Source organism: Entelurus aequoreus, linkage group LG06, assembly GCF_033978785.1.
Source record: "Entelurus aequoreus isolate RoL-2023_Sb linkage group LG06, RoL_Eaeq_v1.1, whole genome shotgun sequence".
In the NCBI taxonomy this organism is placed as follows: domain Eukaryota; kingdom Metazoa; phylum Chordata; class Actinopteri; order Syngnathiformes; family Syngnathidae; genus Entelurus; species Entelurus aequoreus.
Window position 1 is genome coordinate 26,177,709 of NC_084736.1, and position 15,899 is coordinate 26,193,607.

A 15,899-nucleotide genomic window follows, 5' to 3' on the forward strand; every position below is an offset into this window, starting at 1 on the left:
TACATGTGATACACTGCGTCCACGGTCGCTAGGCAACGTGAGGTGCGTTCGCTGGACGCAGGAATAAGCACATGTGTAAAAACTTAGTAAAGTTACTGTGTGTTGTATAACAATGCAGTAAAGTGATGTTGTATACGAATATAGTTAAGTTATGTTGTCAATCAACAAATGTAGTAAAGTATTATGTGGTATAAAAATATAGTAGTCATGTTGTATAAAAATTTCAAGTTATTTTAAATACAAATAAAGTAGTTATGTCATAAAAATGTAGTAAAGTTATATTGTATACAAATATATTAGTTATGTTGTAAAAAAAATGTAGTTAAGTTATGTTAAATAAAAATATATATAAAAATGTAGTAAAGTTATGTCATATAAAAATGTAGTAAAGTTATGTCATAAAAATGTACTAAAGTTATTTTAAATACAAATAGTTATGTCATAAAAATGTAGTAACGTTAGGTTGGATAAAAATATACGTTATGTTGTATAAAAATTTAGCAAAGGTATTTTAAATACAAATAGTTATTTCATAAACATGTAGTAAAGTTAGGTTGTATAAAAACATATTAAAGATATGTTTTCTTCATCTTTATTGGAAACTTCAATTGGCTTTGTTTGTCTTTTCCCTTCTTGGCATCAACAACAAACAGGAAGTGACGCGTTTAAACAAACAGGAAGTGATGTGTTCAAACAGGAAGTGATGCGTTCAAACAGAAAGCAAAAGTCCAGAGCAGCTCAGATTCCCTTCTTCAAGTGCAAGAAGACTGTTCCCATCATGCCTCAGCGTGACAAAGTCCAGCTTCCGGTCTGTAGACACGCCCCTCGCCATCAGATGCTGTCGTAGTCCGAGTCCCGGCAGGTGGAGCGTGCATGTCGCTCGGCCGAGAAGAAGGTGAGCGTGCCCAGGAAGCCGACGACCACCAGGATGAGCAGCTGCCAGTGCAGCAACAGGAAGTTGCTGTAGAAGAACGCCAAAGCTGCCAGGACGGACTGAGGAGACAAGATGGCGGATGAGCAGACAGGCACCCCTCTTGCGAGGACTTGAACGTCACACCTGGATGAATTTGAAGATGGCGAAGGCGGGGGCGCTGTTGTCTCTGAAGGTGAAGCCGATGATGCTGAGGAGCTGCGTGTTGAAGCAGCTGTCGCCGAAACCCAACAGGAAGCTGCACAGCAAGGCCACGCCCACACTGGAACACGCACACACAGAGTTCAGGAATCAAACGGCCACTTTATTAGGAACCCAATGTCCCTAATGAAGCGGCCACAGCGTGTACTTGGGCGTCACCTGGGCTCCAGGAAGGCTCGCAGGTCGGTCCCCGACTCGGGCGCCAGCGGAGCGTCGTTGGCGATGTTGAGGAAGATGAGGTAGAACGCCACGTAGTGAGTGACCAGGCCCAGCAGCACCACCGGGCTCCTCCCGAAGCGGTTGCACTTGTCCAGCAACCCGAACACGCCCCCTCCTGGCGAGGGACACCCGGCTGGGTCAAAGTTCACGGGAGAGTGGGCGTCGGTGCCGCGGGCTCACCTAAGATCTCCCCCAGGCCGATGCAGATGCCCGAGATTCCGATCAGACTCTTAGCGTCCTGACCGAAGCGTGTCATGGCGCCGACACACGTGCCGTACACGCCGCTGTAGAAGGTGAGCTCCAAACCTGCGGGATTGACAAGCCGTGACCAATCAGGGCTTGACTTTCCCGTAAAAGAGGGGAGGGGCCACACACACACACACACACACACACACACACACACACACACACACACACACACACACACACACACACACACACACACACACACACACACACACACACACACACCTGTGTAGGCGATGGACAGGCTGAGCAGCAGCATCTCCTTGGTGGCCAACAGCTTGCATGCCTGCACTGTGAGGGACAACATGACGACATCGTCAACACTCGCACGGGGGCGTGGCCTAAGCAGAGGGTGGGGGCCAAGGTGGAGGGGCGTGGCCAGAGAAAATGGAATTTGAATTTTGATTACATTTTAAACTACAAATAATCAGTTTAATACGTATGAAATTGTTATTTAGCGTGTTTCACATATTTAAATGGTTTTTAAAGTTATTTCATGTACTATTATCAACTGACTTGCTATATGTATATGTGTGTGTATATATATATATACATATATAAAAATGTGTGTATTTTGTATATGTATGTGTGTATATACACATGCACACACATAAATACATATATATAGATACACACGTGTGTATTGTGTTATATATATATATATATATATATATATATATATATATATATATATATATATAGACACACACACATGCACACATATACTATACTGTATATATAAATACATATATACACGCGTGTGTATTTTGTATATGTATACACATTTACGTACACACACACAACACACACACATATATATATATATATATATATATATATATATATATATATATATAAATACATACATACACACACGTGTGTATTTTGTATATGTATATACATATACATGTATATAGACACCCACAACACATGCACACATACATATATGTATTATTGTTATACTATTACAAACACTTAAATCTCTAAATTACCTTTAAGTGCATCTGTCGATATAAAGTAAAAACTTTTTTTTTTTCATTTCATGCCATTTTTGTCAAAGAAAACCATGTTTTTTTTGGCAAAAATATGAAATATTTCCCACCAAAAAATAAATGTCAAAGTGAAATACTTGATGTGAAGTAATTGGGGCGTTATATATGTCAATCATTCATAACAACATTGATTGTATTCATTATTATTTTTTGAGGAATGGTAGTTTTAAAAAATAAAAAAATCGCACTAAAATAAGTATTTTATAAAATGTGTCGCGGGACGAACTTTGGACAGCCCTGCTTTAGAGGTTGTTTGTAAAGTTTTCGGAGGAGACATAAAATGTACACAAGTTGTACACTGACTACTCATGAAAGACAACAGAAATATTTCAACTTGACAGCGTTTGGAAGAACAACTTCTGCACGTACCGAAAGCGTCCAGAGCTTGCGAGCAGAGGACTGAGCGGGACCACCTGCAGAGATGAAACACACTTTGACCTTTCACCCCACTCCTTCCTGATGGACGCTGGCCACGTCACCATGCCAACCAGAACGGGGTACATCATCATCATCATTAGGTCAGACCTGAGTGTGTCCTCGCTTGACTCGGTCTGCAGCAGCGCCTCCGGTGGCTCGCCAGGAGCGGCGTCAGCATCCGGGTCGGGCTTGCGGATCAGGAAGAAGAGGAAGCAGCCCACCAGGCTGATGACGGTCAGCGAGATGAACACCGTCTGGCGGTCTTTGTCTGCCACGCACAACACCAGTCACACACACACACACACACACACACACACTCACACACCACAAGCTGCCTCCTACCTGAGATGTGCTCGTGTCCATGCCAGGCTAAGAAGATGTAGAGGTTTCCAAACAGCAAGCTGCGCGCGCACACACACACACACACAATTAGCCAAACATAATCACTGTTGTAGACCACCACAATGTATCCCATGGGACACAATGGGTCAGTGTGGCTGCTCCACCTGGTGGGGGTGTGGCTACATGAAAATGTGATGACATCACACACAGGTAAAGACACTAAAATAAAAGACAAAAACATTGAACACACACACACTACAGTGAAACACAAACAAACGTACACACAACAAAATAAAAGACACAAACACCTATGCACACTAAAATAAGACACAATTATTAAACACACACACACAATAAAATGAAACACAAACACACCTACGCACACTAAAATAAAACAATCATTAAACACACACTCACACACTAAAATGAAACACACAATCATTAAACACACACACACACACAAATGAAACACACAATCATTAATCACACAAACATACACACAAAAATAGAACACAAACACACCTATGCACACTAAAATAAAACACACAATCATTAAACACACACTAAAATGAAACACACATTCATTAAACACACAAAGGTACACACAAAAATAAAACACAAACACACCTATGCACACTAAAATAAAACACACAATCATTAAACACACACACTCACACTAAAATTAAATACACAAACATACACACATCAAAATAAAACACACAATCATCAAACACACTCAAACGTACACACGTTAAAATGAAACAATCGTACACACACTAAAATAAAACACACAATCATTAAACACACTCCTATACACGCAAAAACACACTAAAATGAAACACACTATCATTAAACACACCAGAATGAAAAACAGAATCAACACACACAAACGTACACTCGCTAAAATGAACACACAATCATTAAAAAAACGGGAATGAAACACACAATTATTAAACACACACTAATGTACACACACCAAAATAAGATACACAATCATCAAACACACAAACATATACACACTAAAATGAAACACACAATAAAATATAACACACACCCACACACACAAATGAAACACACAATTATTAAACACACACAAATGTACACACACCAAAATAAGATACACAATCATCAAACACACAAACATACACACACTAAAATGAATCACACAATAAAATATAACACAATCATTAAACACCCACCCACACACACACAAAATGAAACACACAATTGTTGGACACACACAAACTTACACACACTAATTAAAAACACACAATAATTAAACCCACACACAATAAAATAAAACACAATTGTACAAACACCAAAACACTCAATTATTAAACACACACACACACTAAAATTAAACACACAAAATAAAACAATCATTAAACACACAAAATTAAACACAATTGTACACCTACCAAAAAAACCCACACACTCATTAAACACGCACACAATCATTAAACACACAATTGTACACACACCAAAATAAAACACACAGTTGTACACACCAAAATAAAACACACAGTTGTACACACACCAAAATAAAACACACAATTGTACACACCGAAATAAAACACACAGTTGTACACACACCAAAATAAAACACACAATTGTACACACCGAAATAAAACACACAGTTGTACACACACCAAAATAAAACACACAATTGTACACACCGAAATAAAACACACAGTTGTACACACACCAAAATAAAACACAATTGTACACACACCGAAATAAAACAAACAATCATTACACACACACAGACACACACCTGGACTGTAGCAGAGCCCAAAAGAGGCCACTGTTCCTTCCGATGGTTTGTTCGCCAGAGTTGATGGCGAGCACGTTGCCCTGAGCCGTCCACAAGACTGCAAGACACAGAAGGGTCAAAGGTCGCCTGAGGGCTCAGGGACGGCCGCCATACCTGCGGCGCCGATGCCCACCAGCACGGACGCGGTGTAGAAGCTCCAGGTGTACGGGTACACGAACATGGCGATGTAGCCGCTGCAGCGGACGACAAGGACGCTTGTTAGCGCCTCCAAAGGGGCGGGGCTTGTGCGAGCTCACCTGTACAGAAGGCCGCTGAAGAACATGGCGAGCTGCGGTCCGATCACGGCGACCATAGAGGGCGCCAACAGGTTGGACGCGGAGAAAACGCCGTAGATGATGGCCATACTGCGGGGCGGCACCGGCACTCACACGCGGACCGACGCGGCCATATTGGGTGGGCGGAGCTTACCTGGTGTATCCACTGGCGTGGAAGGAGGTGCTGTTGAAGCTCTTGATGACGGTTTGCTGCAGGGATGAAGAGGAGTCAGCGCTCTGGACTCCAGTCACGTGTTCGCCGCCTACCTCGATGTTGCCGCACGTCTGGAAGGCGGTGAAGATGAACATGAAGCCCACGCCGAGGATGACGATGTTCATCAGCTTCTTCCCTTCTGGACTCATTCTGAAGGATGGTCACCACTTCCTGGACGTGAAGTTACCGGAACATCTGAAGAAGAAACATAGAGCTCATTTAGTACGTAAAGCAAAGTGCTGGAAACTTTCATTCATGACGTCATCTCTTTTTCTACGTTCCTAACGAGTACTTTTTTTTCTCTTTTTTTTTTTGGTGTTTAAGCAACTGAAAGTGACGTGAAAAATATTTTTAAAAAACCAAAAATAAACATTTATTTATTTTTATTATGTCAGGCGAGTCCAGCGACTTACCGAGCAAGGCGGCGGTTCGGCGGCTCGGTTGAGCTTCTTGTTCGTCCGTTCGGACGCAGCTAGCTACTAGCACTTTGTCACCTAAGGACCAGAATCCGACATGACGGAACCAAGCGGGTTCTCCGAAGGTGTTCTCTTGCAGCCGACCTGTCCAAAGCAGACGAGACAGTCATGTGAGGACGTCAGCTGACTAGGACGCTGCCAGCTGTTAGCAGCTAACTGCTAGCGGCGTGTAGCATCAATGCTAGATGTACAAAACATACGTGGACAATGAAGCGTAGCTCGAGCCCATCCACATAGCGTGTAGATTTGTTTCTTTTTATTTTTTTATAAACCTTTATTTATACATTTCAACATTTACAAACAGTTGAGAAATAATAATCAAAGTAAGTACAAAAACAGTACAAAACAGCGCCAGGGGGTTGTAAATTCAAAGTAACTAAAATAGAATGCAAAATATACATATATATATAACAAACAAAGTGCAAAGTCAGAGGCTCACTCAATTTCAGTAAATAACTTCAATTTGGAGCACAGCATAATCGTTTTCACAGCTTTTTGGTTGTTAGAGGTAGAGAGTGTTTTAACGTAAGAGTTCTAATTCTTTTTTAAAGGCACAAAAAACAGGTCGGGTATTGAGAAACTTACATTTATGAATATAAAACTTAGCCAATAGTATAATGAGGTTGCAAATGTAAAATTAATTTTCAAATGTTTTTTCATACTGTGTAAATCCAAATAGCACACCTTTAAAACAAAAGCACAAATGTGTCATGAATATTTAGATTTGTTGCTTTAACCGAGCCCTTCTACTTCCGGGTTGTTTTAACTATCACATGACTGATTAATAAACATGTATCTACACTCCAGCTCGAGATTCTGAACGTTTAAACACAGACTCACACAATACCATCCTTTTATTCTACACAATGACGAATATTCTGCAGTAAATTAATTAATACAATTAATACAATTTAATTGTAAAATAAGTTTTAGGACGGTTTGCAATTTTTTTTTTGTGATATATATTTTTTTCAAACCATAAAATATAACAAGAACACGACATAGTCAATAAATGGGAATACAAAAAAGGCGATTAGTTTATCTGAATATTATTTTGAAATACAAAAAAATAAGATTGAAAAAATGGACGATAACACAGAGCAAAAACAATGTGTTTTTTTTTTTACCGGCCGACACCAGAACCGTAAGTTTTTTATTTCAAGCCAAGATAAAGTAATGTAGTGTCGCATCTTATATTGTTGTGCATGTAAATACACACAACATACACGTATATAAATATACACAACACCACAGTATTGTTTCCAATCTTGAAATAACAACTTCCGGTTTTGGCGTTGGAACATTTTAAAAATATCTGTTTTTCGTTTCTATTGAATGGTGATTTTTATTTTTGTTATATAAAATATAAAATGCCCTTTTAATTCCTTCACCGTTTTCCACACCTATAGTTATTGCTTTTCGACACGACAAAAGAAGAGTGTCAAAAGAGTGAGACGAAACCAACTTGTCTCCACATCCGTGGCTTAATAGTGCAAACATAACCCACAGGATACGTCCCGTCAAAACCCGTCCGACTGGAACTCTCTAACAATAAGTAAAGTTCCCTGGGTGACATATGTAAACCCACTACAAACCCATTGTTTTTGTACTGTATTTTTTTGTATATCAAATTTCAGTAAACCAATGTTTTTTCAATTCCCATGCATTAAATTATAATACTATGACCAAGACATACATTTCAGCTAAGTTAGGTGAGGTCATCAATTGATTGGTTATGACTTTTTGAGCATACACAAAGGTAACAATGAGAATACATGTCAGAGAAGACATAGAAGCATATGGATCTTCAGGGTGTGAGGTAAGTACATGACATTATTGATTCAAATAGATCCAGAAAGAACAGGTGAGGACTGATGTCAAGTGGACATTTTAAACATACGTTTGAAATATTTTCACTGTTCTGTCAGGTTTCAGTTTTGACTATAAGATTGTATTTAATGTTTTATTTATCCGTCAGGTTGCATATATGCCCCCCGATGTTGAAAATTAATTTTTACGTCCTTATGGTCTTTGCATGCAAAATAATAAAAAAATGGATACAATGAGCACGTGCAGTTTAAACAAGTAAACGAGACCATAAATCACTCCAAAACATTTCCCTTGTAGCAAACGTTAATTGCTCTTTCTTTCTGCTTGTGCGTATCCTAAAGCTTTGCAGAAGATGGCGGATCACCAAGATTGAACATAATTAGCTTAAGCGTCCTCTAAGATACATCTAAGACAGTGGTTCTTAACCTTGTTGGAGGTACCGAACCCCACCAGTTTCATATGCGCATTCACCGAACCCTTCTTTAGTGAAAAATAAAATGTTTTTTTTTTTCAAATTCAAGACAAAGTTATATGTTTTTTTTACTGGTGCACAAAATGAACCGCGCATGGGCATCACCTTGTTCAAAGAACAAAACCAACACAGCATGAACTCACAACAAAGGACACACCTGCAAATCAGATGGAAATTAAAGGGAACATTTGGGGGTATCCATAATATACGGAGCCCCTAAAGGGACATGGGGGATTTTTTTTTAGATATATATATCTCGTGCGCACGAGAAACTTTTTATAAATAAAAAAAAAAAATATATATTTTTTTTTCGTGCACGAGAAAGTTTCTCGTGCGCACGAGAAAGCATTGGATGGTGCGCGTGGTTTGAGGTGTGTGTGAAAATGGCAGTTCAATATATTATATTATATTATATATACACATATAAATTATATGGGTAGATATTTGCTCCAAAAAGGGTATTTCTACAAGTAAACAGTACAGTAGGTACTTGATTTATATACAGTATATGTAATGCTAATAAGAGTATTCTAGTAGAATATGCAGGGATAAGATGTGTCAAAATATTACTAGAAATACATTTTTGGCAGCAACAAAGTGGCCATTTGGGTAGATATTTGCTCTAAAAATGGTATTTCAACAAGTAAACAGTACAGTAGGTAGTTGATGTTGATATATGTAATGCTCATAAGCGTATTCTAGTAGAATGCGCGTGTGTAAATATGCGATGTGTAAATATCAAAATATTACGTCGAATCACTTTTGTCAGGCAATATTACATTTAATGACAATTTTACATAAATGAATACATCCAAACACTTTATACATATTTATTATGTGCAGGAAGAAATAACAGTTACAATTGTGTGTGTATCTTCCAAACAAGAAAGAAGTTTTATCACATCAACATCGGACTAACAGGCACACCCCGCTTCGCTGCAGGTCCACAAGCCACGCCCAACGCCCACAGCCACAGAAGAGGAAAATCCTTTTACGGGCACGATAAAGTCTTAAATAATGTCAAACACGTAGCGTTACAATAACCAGGAAGATAAAGTGTTTGTCTCACACCTAGTAATCAGGCATTCACATTTTGCCACAACACACATGGGGAAAAGTCCTAGTTGGAAATACAGCCAAATTAACTCCTGAACTGCCATTTTCACACACACCTCAAACCACGCGCACGCATCCAATGCTTTCTCGTGCGCATTCATAGTTTCTCGTGCGCACGTGATAGTTTCTCGTGCTCACGAGATACATATCTAAAAAAAAATATTCCCCCATGTCCCTTTAGTGGCTCCGTAATAATATGCCGATAGGGAGAAGTTTTTATTTTCACGATGAGTTGGGTGTGCCTTGACCTCCGTGGCAGAGGCTCCGCCGAACCCCTGAGGCCGATTCACCGATCAAACCCAGGTTAAGAACCACTGATCTAAGACATGTCAAAGATGTCAAAGACATGTTAAAGTTAAAGTACCAATGATTGTCACACACACTAGGTGTGGTGAAATGTGTCCTCTGCATTTGACCCATCCCCTTGTTCACCCCCTGGGAGGGGAGGGGAGCAGTTTGCAGCAGCGGTGGCCGCGCCCGGGAATAATTTTTACTGATTTAACCCCCAATTCCAACCCTTGATGCTGAGTGCCAAGCAGGGAGGTAATGGGTCCCATTTTTATAGTCTTTGGTATGACTCAGCCGGGGTTTGAACTCACAACCTACCGATCTCAGGGCGGACACTCTAACCACTAGGCCACTGAGTAGGTGTTTAAGACATGTCTAAAATATGTCCAAGATATGTCTAAAATATGTCTAAGATGTTTTAAGATATGTCTAGGATATGTTTAAGACATGTCTAAGATATGTTTAAGGTATGTCCAAGATATGTCCAAGATATGTTTATAATATGTCTAAGATATTCTTAAGACATGTCTAAGATATGCCAAAGACACCTTAATAAAAATAAAATTAAGACAGGTCAAGATATGTCTAAAATATGTCTTGGACATGTCCAAGACATGTGTTGGAGCCATCTAAAGAGAAACTACAGATGTCGCATTTTTGTTGGTTTTGAGTGGTGACACAATCAATGCAGGTTCTCGCCTTGATAATCAATCTTACACAGGTGAGCGAGCAGCACATAAGAGACGCCAGCAGAAATTGTTTTCAAATTGTTGGCTCGGCTTTCAAACAAATATAAGCCTTAAGGACGCCTCGGGACGGAATTCTCAACACACTGCAGTATCACTTACTTGTTATCGTTTTGCCACAAGGAATGCCTACCCGTGGATAGAGCCCTTGGAGTTGAATGGAGCAAAGAAGATGACTCTTTCAGGTTCCATGTAACCTTAAAATCACAGACATTCACCAGAACAGCGATCCTTTCTATTGTAGCCTCTGTTTATGATCCCATAGGATTTCTTGCTCCGTTTACTTTTACAGAAAATTACAATTTACAAAAGCTGTGTGAACTGACCTGTGGGTGGGATGATGAAATTCCAAGTGAGTATCAACTGAAATGGCAGCAATGGCTCATTGGACTGCAGCAAATGGAGAGCTACAAGGTCAACTGATGCATCAGACCAAAGAACTTTGGAGCCATTGCATCTGCTCAGCTTCACAACTTCTGCGATGCAAGTGTGGCAGGTTATGGGGTCGTAACCTACTTGCGACTCACCAATATCGAAGATTCAATACACACAGCATTTCTCTTTGGGAAAACCAGGGTAACACCCTTGAAAAAGGTGACTATTCCTAGGCTGGAATTGACTGCTGCCATGTTAGCAGTAAAAATGGAGAGGGTGTTAAAAACTGAATTACAAATTCCACTTGTAAAGTCAGTACCTCTGTTTTAAAATACATCCGATATGAAACAAAGAGATTCCATACATTTGTTGCGAATCGTGTTGGAGTGATCAGGGAGTCAACCGACATTGATTAGTGGAGGCATATTGGCACCAAAAGTAATCCAGCGCATCATGCCTCTCGTGGCATGACAGCCGAAGCATTCCTGAAGCCCAATGTTTGGATAAGCGGCCCTCAGTTCCTCCTTGGCTCAGAGGAAAACTGGCCTCATAGTCCCGTTGATCTTGGTTCAATCTCCCATGACGACCCTGAAATCAAGAAATAGAACGTCACTGTCAACGTAATCCAAACATCAGCACCAACTGCGATTGATAAACTAATTCACTACTTCTCAACATGGCCCGAGCTCTAACGAGCAGTAGCATGGTTCCTGCGCTTGAAAAGCCTCCTGCAACACCTGAGAAACAGGAGAAAGAGGGTTACTGCCAACATGAGAGACAACGAAAAGGACCAAAAAAAAAGAAATGGAATTGATTGAATGAGAGAGAAAAGCTTTCAAAAGCTCTATGGGGGCACAGAAGCTTACCTTGGAAGACCTGAAGTTCGCAGACAGGGGCACCGAAAAGGGGGGGTAAAGGAGACGGATTCTAGGGCCCGTGATGGAGGGGGGCCCAGAGAGGCCCCTAATGATGATGAAATTATAATATAGCCGCTGTGTTGGGGGCCCTGTAAAGATTATTTTCATGGGGCCCAAAATCCCTAGCGGCGCCCCTGTCCGCAGATAATGCAATTGTGCAGTTCTGTCAAGTGCACAGCTTTCCTGAGGAAATTGGAAGTTTGTAGATTGAAAACAAGAATGTAAAAAGACAATGCCCAATCTTTAAGCTCGATCCCAAGCTGGATAATGGAATACTGAGAGTCGGGGATAGATTGAGTAAATTGGCCATGCCGGAAGAGACAAAGCACCTTGTCATCCTACCAAAAATTCACCATGTGTCGAAACTCATTCTTGAAAATATCCACAGACAATAGGACATTGTGAAATTAATTACATGATGTCTGTTTTACATGATGTCCCCACATCTGCGGTCCCCTCCAAGGTTTCTCATTGTAGCTCATAGGGTTGAGTTTTTCCTTGCCCTTATGTGGGATCTGAGCCGAGGATGTCATTGTGGCTTGTGCAGCCCTTTGAGACACGCGTGATTTAGGGCTATATAAATAAACTTTCATTGATTGATTGATTGAAAGCTTCAAACCGGGACCAGCGTAATCGAAAGACCGGTCTCCAAGATCGTTCTTCTGGTTCCGGCTACCGAATGAAGACACACGCTTACATACCCTCACATTGTGATTTGGTTCTGTTTCTTTTTTTTTTTTAGTTGGCTCCTATTTTTGTTTTGATATTGTTAGCTTGCACCTCACATAACAATAGGGGCCGGTGTTGTTGGAGTCATATAAAGAGAAACTACAAATGTCGAAAATGTTGGTTTTGTTTGATTTTGGTTTGAGCCAACAGTTTGATGCATGCATCGGCTTTGAGTTTGTTTACTTTGACATAGCATACACTCCCAACACATATTTCATTAGTTGCTCATTCAAACACTCACCCACTACAACCTTGCCATCTTCAAGCAAAACGACAACAAGTAAGTGATACCGCAGCGCGTTGAGAATTCCGTTCCGAGGCGTCCTTAAGGCTTATATTTGTTTGAAAGCCGAGCCAACAGTATGTTTAAAATATGTCTAATATACAGTATGTCTAAGATGTATAAGATATGTCTAAGATATGTCCAATATATGTCCAAGACATGTCATAGATATGTACAAGATATATCCAAGATATGTCAAAGATATATCCAAGATATGTCAAAGATATGTCAGAGATATGTCAAAGATATGTCGGAGACATGTCTAAGAAATGTCATAGATATGTCCAAGATATGGCTAAGATAGGTCTAAGATATGTCAAGATATAGTTAAAGTTCCAATGATTGTCACACACACACTGGGTGTGGTGAAATTTGTCCTCTGCATTTGACCCATCCCCTTGTTCACCCCCTGGAAGGTGAGCGAAGGAGTGGGCAGCAGCGGTGCCGCGCCCGGGAATCATTTTTGGTGATTTAACCCCCAATTCCAACCCTTGATGCTGAGTGCCAAGCAGGGAGGTAATGGGTCCCATTTTTACAGTCTTTGGTATGTCTAAGATAGGTCTAAGATATGTCCAAGATATGTCCAAGTTATGTCTAAGATAGGTCTAAGACATTTCATAGACAGTGTTGGGTTAGTTACTGAAAACCAGTAACTAGTTACAGTTTCTAGTTACTTTATTTCAAAAATAACTCAGTTACTAACTCAGTTACTTACACCAAAAAGTAATGCGTTACTGTGAAAAGTAACTATTTAGTTCCTTTTTTTTTTTTTTAAGGCTTCCATTAATGCCCTTTTAGCCTTCATTTCAGTACTGTTATTGCACTGGAGAATAATACAATCTGTTGACATGCATTTGCATCACTGAACTTTGCTAAACAATGTGGTCTACATACAACACACAAAGACAACGATATGTTTCAAAGGGCCAATTTATTTCAGGCCAGAACAAATTGACAAAACTATTTTAAATAGCTGCAACATAACATACATAAGTAACAAACCGCATAATAACAACATAGCTGTAAACCTGGCTTCACCCAAGGAAGGCACACATGACATACACAAAGCCTAACCAGGCATTTTTTTCTCTCAAGGAATTGTGAAATGAAATCATGTCTTCAGGAGATCAACACTGTACTGAAGCCTAGAACACTCTACGCATTTCCCCAGTTTTAGTTTAGAGATAAGGAAAGATTGGCCTGGCCCACTAGGACCCCTCTTTATGTTTGTGAACTTTATAGTCTATACATTTAGAGTGATGTGATAATCAAACACTCTAGAAGTCTAGAATGAAAAAGCAACAGTATATAAGAGAATTGACAGAGTGTGTGTACCTTCAGTGATGAATGATGAGCAGAGGCAGAGTTTGGAGTGTTTTCTTTAGCTCGCTATCCATTTTTATGTACTCACTGTCCAGGTACGTGGAAAATGTTTTCCGTGCCATTTGCTGTTTGACGCCGGTATCATGCTAATTAGCTGCCTGAAATCGGGTGACTCCACTGTAGAAATAGCCTGCATGTCTTCTACCACATACGCTGCAATGGCTCTATCAATGTTGTCCTGGCTGGCAGTGCCTCCGTTAAAATCCTTACGTAGTGGTGGAGGTGGAGGTGGAGGTGAAGTGGCATCAGAGTCTGTGTCTCTCTTTACTAGCTTCGTCGAAGCATGTTGCTTTTGTAGGTATTTCAGCAGATTTGAATTGCTGTTTTGGGCAGGTGATAAGATCTTTGATCCAAGACACAACTTACATTTAACTAAAATTTTCTTTTCTTTGTGCTCGACAAAAGAAAAGTAGTGAGAATATCTCCATCTTAAGAAACTCGACTTCAGCTTCGCCATGATGTCTTGTTAGGAAACACAGACACCCCCCCCCCCCCCCCCCCCCCCAACACAGTACAAGATACAGTATGTCTAAGATAGGTCTAAGAAATGTCATGGATATGTCCAAGATATGTCTAAGATAGGTCCGAGATATTTCTAAGATAGGTCTAAGATATGTTCAAGATATGTCCAAGATATGTCCGAGATATTTCTAAGATAGGTCTAAGATATGTTCAAGATATGTCTAAGATATGTCCAAGACATTTTAAAGATATGTCCAAGATATGTCTAAGATGGGTCTAAAACATGTCCAAGATATGTCCAAGATATGTCCAGGATAGGTCTAAGATATGTCCAAGATGTCTACGATATGTCTAAGATATGTCCAAGATGTCTAAGATATGTCTAAGACATGTCCAATAAATGTCCAAGACATGTCTAAGATGTCATGTCCTAAACATATCTTAGATTTGAGAAACACCTTGCGGTGCAGCTTGGACACATCTTCAGTAAAGAACCGAGGTTCATTGGGTGTTTCGGGTCTTTGATCTCTATACACCCTCGCCTGGGGGACCCAACCTGGGATGATCAGGCCCCGGCTTGTGTCCAAGCAGCGTACTACTCCATCCGTCTCCCCTCTTGATCCACAACCACCTTGAGGCTTTCTCAGTAGCCTCGCTGATATTTCTGGTGGCTTTTTTCTCCAGCAACCCTCTGATTCCAAGAAGTCTGAATGCTCGATGCACAGATTGCCCTAGAAAGCCCCTGCAGCCCACTTCTATAAGCTCACAGCGGGCCCTCCAGCGGCTCTCTCTGCATGCCTCGACCAGCTCAAGGTATTTGGCCTTCTTTCGCTCATGGGCCTCCTCTATCCGGTCTTCCCAGGGGACTGTAAGTTCCAGCAGCACAACATGCTTTGTTGAGTCAGAAGTTAACACAAGGTATGGCCTCAGTGATGTCCTTGCTATGCGCTCTGGAAACTTCAGCTGTCTGCCAAGATCCACCTGAAGCTGCCAGTCACGGGCTGTGGTTAGCAGTCCGGTTGGGGCCTTACGTCCTGCCTGTGGTTTGTCCCCTGCCTTGACGAAGGAGATGTTATGCCTGACTGGGAGCTGGTGTTTGCTCTGCTGGATTC

At 40.6% G+C, this 15,899-nt stretch overlaps 1 protein-coding gene across 2 annotated transcripts; it reads right to left on the bottom strand.

Moving 5' to 3' along the window:
* Positions 1–578: 578 nt before the first annotated feature.
* mfsd11 (major facilitator superfamily domain containing 11) lies at positions 579–6,519 on the bottom strand. Of its 2 annotated transcripts, XM_062050391.1 has the most exons (15): positions 6,387–6,519; positions 6,124–6,270; positions 5,764–5,905; positions 5,651–5,706; positions 5,479–5,586; positions 5,336–5,415; positions 5,183–5,279; positions 3,409–3,467; positions 3,175–3,334; positions 3,019–3,062; positions 1,823–1,888; positions 1,532–1,657; positions 1,292–1,466; positions 1,058–1,193; positions 579–993 (listed from the first exon to the last, which is right to left on the bottom strand). In XM_062050391.1, the coding sequence occupies exons 3-15, from the start codon at positions 5,857–5,859 to the stop codon at positions 832–834; spliced, it is 1,365 nt and encodes a 454-aa protein (XP_061906375.1). In that variant the 5' UTR covers positions 5,860–5,905; positions 6,124–6,270; positions 6,387–6,519; the 3' UTR covers positions 579–831. The 2 variants fall into 2 exon arrangements, with proteins under 2 accessions (XP_061906375.1, XP_061906374.1); XM_062050390.1 differs by lacking the exon at positions 6,387–6,519 and having other exon boundaries at positions 6,124–6,377.
* Between the last annotated feature and the right edge of the window lie 9,380 nt (positions 6,520–15,899).

Coding starts and splice junctions, on each gene's coding strand:
- mfsd11 (XM_062050391.1), bottom strand. CDS start 5,859: ATGAGTCCAGAAGGGAAGAAGCTGATGAACATCGTCATCCTCGGCGTG. Junction 3,468..5,182: donor TGGGCTCTGCTACAGTCCAG/GTGTGTGTCTGT, acceptor GTGCGCGCGCAG/CTTGCTGTTTGGAAACCTCT. Junction 3,335..3,408: donor TGGACACGAGCACATCTCAG/GTAGGAGGCAGC, acceptor TGTGCGTGGCAG/ACAAAGACCGCCAGACGGTG.